The sequence below is a fragment of the Echinops telfairi genome, unplaced genomic scaffold, assembly GCF_000313985.2.
Source record: "Echinops telfairi isolate 266 unplaced genomic scaffold, ASM31398v2 ScPeMD7_7458;HRSCAF=8496, whole genome shotgun sequence".
Taxonomy (NCBI): domain Eukaryota; kingdom Metazoa; phylum Chordata; class Mammalia; order Afrosoricida; family Tenrecidae; genus Echinops; species Echinops telfairi.
Window position 1 is genome coordinate 30,303,738 of NW_022111358.1, and position 7,114 is coordinate 30,310,851.

The 7,114-nt window shown below is 53.7% G+C and overlaps 1 protein-coding gene across 2 annotated transcripts in view; it reads left to right on the top strand.

Moving 5' to 3' along the window:
- The window catches only part of PSME3 (proteasome activator subunit 3), a 13,654-nt gene extending 6,772 nt beyond the window's left edge, over positions 1–6,882 (top strand). Inside the window, exons 1-11 of one of the 2 annotated variants that reach the window (XM_004707191.2) lie at positions 74–253; positions 1,016–1,048; positions 1,567–1,629; positions 1,853–1,957; positions 2,833–2,881; positions 3,407–3,519; positions 3,742–3,810; positions 3,936–4,003; positions 4,105–4,159; positions 4,251–4,337; positions 5,134–6,882. In XM_004707191.2, the coding sequence (XP_004707248.1) occupies positions 212–253; positions 1,016–1,048; positions 1,567–1,629; positions 1,853–1,957; positions 2,833–2,881; positions 3,407–3,519; positions 3,742–3,810; positions 3,936–4,003; positions 4,105–4,159; positions 4,251–4,337; positions 5,134–5,214 (765 nt within the window). In that variant the 5' untranslated portion in view covers positions 74–211 and the 3' untranslated portion in view covers positions 5,215–6,882. Of the gene's footprint in view, positions 1–73; positions 254–1,015; positions 1,049–1,566; positions 1,630–1,852; positions 1,958–2,832; positions 2,882–3,406; positions 3,520–3,741; positions 3,811–3,935; positions 4,004–4,104; positions 4,160–4,250; positions 4,338–5,133 lie in introns of those variants that run through there. The other variant, XM_045299812.1, reaches the window with a different exon arrangement.
- The last annotated feature ends 232 nt before the right edge of the window (positions 6,883–7,114 follow it).

Sequence of the window (7,114 nt, forward strand, 5' to 3'; positions counted from 1 at the left end):
GGGGCGAGCGGCGAAAGCCGGGAGGGCAGGCGAGAAAGCGAGCAGGCAGCAGGCGGGCGGCACGGAGGCAGGCACCGAGCGCGCAGTGGGTGAGCCGGCGCGGGCAGCGGTGTCCCCAGGGCAGCCGAGATTCCTCCCCGCTTCCCGGCCCCCGCCCCGGAGCCCACAGCGCCTCCGGTCTCCAGCGGAGTGGACACGGCCCGGCCCGGCCATGGCCTCGTTGCTGAAGGTGGATCAGGAAGTGAAGCTCAAGGTATCGGCGCCGGTTCGAGCCTCCTCGCCCCTCGCCTGGCTCCCTCCGCAGGCCGCCCCGCTCCCTGCTCCCCGTGGCGCCTTTGTCTCCCTGGGGACGCCCGCTCTGAGCTTCCGCTCGGCTCAGCCCAGCGCCCCCCACTCCCGGAGACGGCATCGGGGTACCCGAGGAACCCGACTGGGGCTGGAGAGCCCGTCGGAGACCTCCAAGGACACGTGTTGGCCTCCCTGCTTCAGGCCGGTGACAGCTGGAAATCTCCCGGCGCAGCAACGTTCCCGCCCCCGGACGCTGCTTCTGCCGCCGCCACTGCCACTGCCACTGCCTCTGCCGCCGCCGCACCCCCCACCCCTCACCCTACCCCTACCCTTGGCGACTCAGGCCTGCCCATATCATAGGCCAGGCCTGGGTGGGGGCTGGCACATTTGTGAGCTCACATTCCGGTCTGCCTTGCCTTTTGTTCCCTAGCAAACCCTGGCAGCTTGGGGAGGCAGGGGAAGTGGGAGGGAGGGCGGGAGGGAGGAAAGAGAGGCAGACAAGTGGGTGCTCCCTGCAAGCCCCACCCCCCTCTCCTAAGATGGAAAAGTGGATCCTCAAAAAAATAAAGTATTTGCAGACCGGGGGCCTTTCAGCTTCTGATTACAATTACAAGGTGAGGGAAAGGCTGGTGGATTTGAGATTCCCAGGTGGCCCCCACCCCCCAACCTCTGTTGCAAGGTATTAACTTTGCTGTGACTGAAAGGCTGCTCTCTTTGTTAATTTTAGGTTGACTCTTTCAGGGAGCGGATCACAAGTGAGGTGAGTGAAGTAGACAAGAAAGTTAAGTAGCTGATTACTAGTTGAGAGGTTGTTAGTGTGTGTAGAGAGACCTTCCCACAGTGGGGTGTGTGTAGAGAGACCTCAGTGGTGTGTGTGTGCGTGTGTGTGTGGGTGTGTGTGTGTAGAGACCTTCCCACAGTGGGGTGTGTGTAGAGAGACCTTCTCACGGTGGTGTGTGTGTGTGTGTGCAGAGAGAGACCTTCCCACAGTGGGGTGTGCGTGTACGGAGAGACCTTCCCACCGTGGGGGTGTGTGTGTGTAGAGAGACCTTCTCACAGTGGGGTGTGTGTGTGTAGAGAGAGACCTTCTCACAGTGGGGTGTGTGTGTGTGTGTGCGTGCAGAGAGACCTTCCCACAGTGCGGTGTGCATGTACGGAGATACCTTCCCACAGTGGGGGGTGTGTAGAGAGGCCTCACAGTGGGGTGTGTGTGTGTAGAGGGAGAGGGAGACACCTTCCTACAATTGCTAAAGCAGCTGTGTTTTGCCTCACTTTTAGGCTGAAGACTTGGTGGCAAATTTTTTCCCAAAGAAGTTGTTAGAACTTGATAGTTTTTTGAAGGTGAGAGACCCATTTCTTTCCTCTTTTTATTCCAGTTTTGCCCATTTGCGGGGTGAGGGCTAGGTGCTCTGCTCTTTTCAAAGAAAACTGGGGCGAAGTGTTGTGTTGGGTCCGCTTTGTTCCATGCTGTCATTCACCACGCTGCCTCTTGCCCTTCAGGTGAAATATTTTGCTCAGCTTGAAAAGACTAAGGTTTTTGGTGGGGTGGCCATCTGTCTTTCAGGAACCGATCTTAAACATCCATGACCTAACTCAGATCCACTCAGACATGAATCTCCCGGTCCCTGACCCCATTCTGCTCACCAATAGCCACGATGGACTGGATGGTGTAAGTGTTTTATATTTATCTTCCTGTTCTTAAGCAATAGAGTCTCTGCTTCCTGGTCAGTACAAGAGACAGTGAGGTTTGGCTTTGGATCTGGGAACCAGGCCTCTGGGTTTTGTGGACATGACAGCTATTGCACACTCCCTTTGGATTCGTAGCATGATGAGAATGTTCTATGCCTCCTACCCTCTGTGTGTAAGAGTAAACCAAGTATAGGCTCTATTGGACTGTACGATCTATCCTGCAGCTCCAAGAATAGTACTTCAGGTGGAGTCTGGGAAATTACTCTTTCCATGCCTTGATAACTTTTTCTTGCCATATAACCCCAGCCCCTCTCTGTGCCGGGCAGCTTCGTTCTCGTTAGTCCTGGGTTATTCTGTTAGAACACGGATCACACTGCATCCTTCCTTGTCTGAAGGACTGTCTCATTGATAGAAGTGCACTTTGGGGAGACACGAACTGCCTTGATCATCTTTGCATTGTTAGCACCTACCATTGTGCTTAGCAGGTGCTAGATGTGTTTGGTATCTGAAATCTGTGTTCCTTTGTGGAACCAGCAGATCTGTAATGTAGCTCCTTAATGAACCGCACCCCGCATAAATTGGTTCTTTTTTGGTCATTTGTATATATTACCGTCTCTTTTCATCCCTACTCCCCTGTGGGTCGATGTCTTTTCCTTTTGAAAGATTGGTCTTCCCAATTAGAATATAGGTTACTATGTGCCAAGAACCTTTTTTGAAGGCGTTATTTGTGCTTAATGAATTGTGCATACGTTGCTCAGACAACCGGTGGGGTTCAGGGTGGGATTCAGCAGGCTTGAAAGCAGCTGTAGCTGTGGGTGCCGGGTCAGGCTGACTCGTGCCTTTTCGTGTCTGTAGCCCACGTACAAGAAGCGAAGATTGGATGAGTGTGAAGAGGCCTTCCAAGGTAAGGGCCACACACCACTGCTGACGTGCATCTGAGCAGCAGGGTGGACCTGAAAGTCTCCTAGCCAAGAAGCAGGATCTGATTTTTATTTCCCAAAGTCAGCTCTCTAAACATAGTCATTATTTAGATGCGAGGCTAATTTTCCAGTAAAAAAGAAGGGGTGGACTTTGGGCCTGGTGAGGGAGGGAAGTTTGGGCCTGGTGAGGTAGGGAATTTGTAGGTAGCATCCACATATCCAGATCTTCGTGGAAGTCCCCGCGTCGTGTTACTTTTCCCCCTTCCAGGAAATGAGCACATTAGGCTTTATTTTCAATTCTGAACCGTTAAGGTGTTGGGCACGTTTCACCTACTCACCTAGAATATGTCTCCTCTCTGTTGGATTCTAACCGATGTCACAGCCTGTAGGCAGGGTCGCGACACAAGACAACAGTCCTAGCATCTCAGGGGAGTGGGGACCAAGAGGGAGAAGCAAAGGATGCCCTGCCCTCCACACACCAGTCATCTGACCTCCTGATGTCCTGCCAGGAACCAAGGTGTTTGTGATGCCCAGTGGCATGCTGAAGAGCAACCAGCAGCTGGTGGACATCATAGAGAAAGTGAAGCCCGAGATCCGGCTGCTGATCGAGAAATGCAACACGGTGGGCCGGGGCCGGGGCCGGGGCCAGGGGCAGGGCCGGGCTTTGACAGGCTGGGTGTCTCATCTCCTGCCCTCCTGGTATTGGACCCCCGCAGCCTGAATCATGTCAGGGGGCTTAAAAAGTTCGCGGGAAAATGGAATTTGAAGCCCCCTCTTACTTTAGGGATTCCGCGTGAAAGGCAAACATTTCTTATGCATGTGTCTTGGTCCCTGCACCATCCAGGTCAAAATGTGGGTACAGCTCCTGATTCCCAGGATAGAAGATGGGAACAACTTTGGGGTGTCCATTCAGGTAATGTGCTGGCCTGGTGTAAACGGGGAGGGACATTTGGCAGGTGCTCCCCTCTCTCTGTTTGGTCTGTAGCTGCCGTGGGGTGACGTGGGAATGTTTTCGTGTGCGCGTTTGTGTTTGTTCAGGAAGAGACAGTCGCAGAACTCAGGACTGTGGAGAGTGAAGCTGCCTCTTATCTGGACCAGATTTCTAGGTAGGTCTGCTTGGGCTTGGCCCTGACCCAGGACCTGGGGGCCAGGAGGTGGTGGGCACCGCCCAGGGTCTCCTGCAACTTCCTTTTCTCTCCTCTTCCAGATATTATATTACAAGAGCCAAATTGGTCTCTAAAATAGCTAAATATCCCCATGTGGTAAGTATGGGTTTTGTGGCCTGATGGGTGAAAGCAGTAAGAGAGTGGGGACTGCTGGGGAAACCACCTTCTCTCCTGCCTCCGCCCTCAGGAGGACTATCGTCGCACGGTGACAGAGATCGATGAGAAAGAATATATCAGTCTGCGGCTCATCATATCAGAGCTACGGAATCAATACGTGAGTAACCCAGGCCCCTGCCCACAGTTGGCCCGGCCTCTTCGTTCCCGGGGTTAGCTCCTTGTCGTTCTTGGGAGGTTGGCCCCGGGAGGGAGGTCAAAATGAGTGGGACAGAGTCTGCTCATGAACTCGAGTGTGGAGAATCAGGAGGCATTGAGGGGTCTCGCCGAGTGCCTCCCTCCTTTCTCCCTACGTGGGGGTAAGGGATGCTGCAGTGTGGTACTTCAGAGAATGGCATTAAGGTAAGAGACAGTCTGCCTGTCAGGTGTGACCTGGAGCAAGTTCTTTAACGTCTGAAACCTCACTTTCTTCATCTCTAAAAATGAGGCTTGTATCTATCTCACCAAGGTGGTGGTGGTTTAAAAACAGTCGTCAGGTGATCGCACGTCAAAGGGTTTTGCATGACTCGGTACATGTTGAGCACTAGCTCTTTTTTTTTTTTTTTAATCATTTTATTAGGGGCTCATACAACTTTTATCACAATCCATACATACATCAATTGTGTAAAGCACATTTGTACATTCGTTGCCCTCATCATTCGCAAAACATTTCCTCTCCACTTAAGCCCCCGTAAGCACTAGCTCTTACTGGACAGGTGGAGTCTGGGAAACTAGTTAAAGGCCCTAGAACCAGTTTTGAGGTTGGGGGCGGGGTGTCTAGAAAAGGTGGGGGCAGTTACCCAGAAGGCACTTTCAAGGGCTTGAGGTTGGGGGTCATACCTGTGGGGCTACACCTCTTTGTGAGGCAGTGGTGTGACAGATGCCTGATCCCCTGCCCCTCCCTCCTCCTCTCCCAGGTCACTCTACATGACATGATCCTGAAAAATATCGAGAAGATCAAACGGCCCCGGAGTAGCAATGCAGAGACTCTGTACTGAGGCCAGGGCCAGGGGACTCTGTGAGTCTGGCCCAAGACCGACATTGCCTTGGGTTGTTACGTGACTATCGTGACCGGGAAACTGGCTGGAAGTCCTATCGCACCGCTCTGTTTGTAGTTAGTCTAATGAAACTCTCCTCTAGTTCTGTCATGTGTTTTTACCTCTTTGTTCAGGCCTCAGGAACTCTCCTCTCTCTTCCCCCTGCTCCCCACCCCGAGCTGCCCTGTGTCCTGGAGAACTCCAGCTTGGGTGTGTAGGGACCGGCTTCCCCTCTTGGCACAAGCGTCCGTGTGCGTCCCTCTCCCCTCTCTCCTGTGTCTCAGGCTGTGTGTTTTCTTCGTTTTGAGGATAGTTGCTTAGAAGCTGGGAGAACTGGAAGGAAAGTATGTGGTGATCTCTTAGGAACTGGTTTGGGGATGGCAGGGGTTGTGGCTAGCTCTTTCTTTTCCTGCCATAGGTTAGCATCTCTTGCCTCTTTGGGACCTTGGCTCCCGCCCCCGTCTACCACCACCTCCCAGTCCCAGATGAAGACTTAGGGTTTCCCATCTGCACACAGCCCGCCTCGACCCTGATCACAAGGAAACACCTTAGCCCTTCAGCCAAGCCCCCAGCTTCTTCATTTGTTTTAGAATGCTGTTTTCACACGTACGCGTGTGTGCAGGTGTACACACATTGAGGCATGCTGCCTTCCCATGCCATTAGCTGATACCACCTGCTGTCAACCCCACACCTTTTGGAAGGAGGAGGTGATCGTTTCTGAGGGTACCATCTACCCAGACAAAAACCCGGGACCCCTCTTCTCTCCCGGTACTGTAGCCTCGTGGTGCCCAGGGTGGGTTGGAGACCCGATAGAGAAGCAGAGGGCTTCGAGAGGCCCCCTGCCTCTGGCTCACGTCCTGTTTGCGTGACCACAGAGGCTGCCTGCTGGCTTCTGCCTCCTTCATGCCTCTTCCTGGGCCATTTGTCAGTTGGGGCGGGGGGTGGAGCAAGGGGGTATGCAGCGGTGCGGTCCCAGTGCTGCTGGTCCTTCTGGGCTTCTCCTTGGGAAATACTTCCCTTATTTATAGTATTGTGCTTCCAGGGAAAGCAGTGTGTGTGTGCGCGCGTGCGTGTGGACGTGGATACACGTGCCAGCATGTATTTGTGTGTATGTGCCTCTCTGCTGGGTGAGTCAGACCGTAGAAGAGTTGCTTCCCATCTCTGCACTCCTCTCCCTCACACCCCTGGGGAGACCATTTATTACAGCTTCTGTGTCGCTCGCCACCCCCCAGGCCTGCCAGTGAGTCGATGGGACAGTCAGCCGGCCAGCGACCCAGCATCTGCTCCGGGCTTTGACTCCTCCCCGTCTCTGTCTTCCAGCCCCCAATTGCATTTCTCCCTGGGATGCATCCCTTTGACGCATCACATGCCCATAGGAAAGGAGTCAGGATGCTGTCTTCCCGTGAGTCGTGCTCAGTAACAAACCACCGCATTTTAGTTGGGCAGTGCCCCTCTCCCACCGCACCAGGTTCCTTCCAGCTTAATGCCGAGCCCTTGTCTCCCTCTACCTGCTCTCTTGTTTGTGGGGTTGTTTTGCAGCCCTTCTTCCTCGCCCCACCCCCCCACTCTTGGATCTAATGTAAAATTATTTTACCATGTCAAGAAATGATTAAAATGCAGGTACTTTGACTTCTTCCTAAAGTCACTGACCCTGGTGCGGTGCTCTGGTAGCTCGGGGCACAGCGTGCGCGGAAAAGTCAGATCCACGTACACCCCCCCAACTTTCTCGTATCCTGATGCCCGTGGAGCTGCTGCTTTTCTCTGGAGTGATGGAAAGACGGAGGCTTCTGGCAAGGCCGGGCCGTGCCAGTGTGTGGATTCCAGGGTAAATTCTGTGACTGCTGGTTCTTCTGGTTGCCAC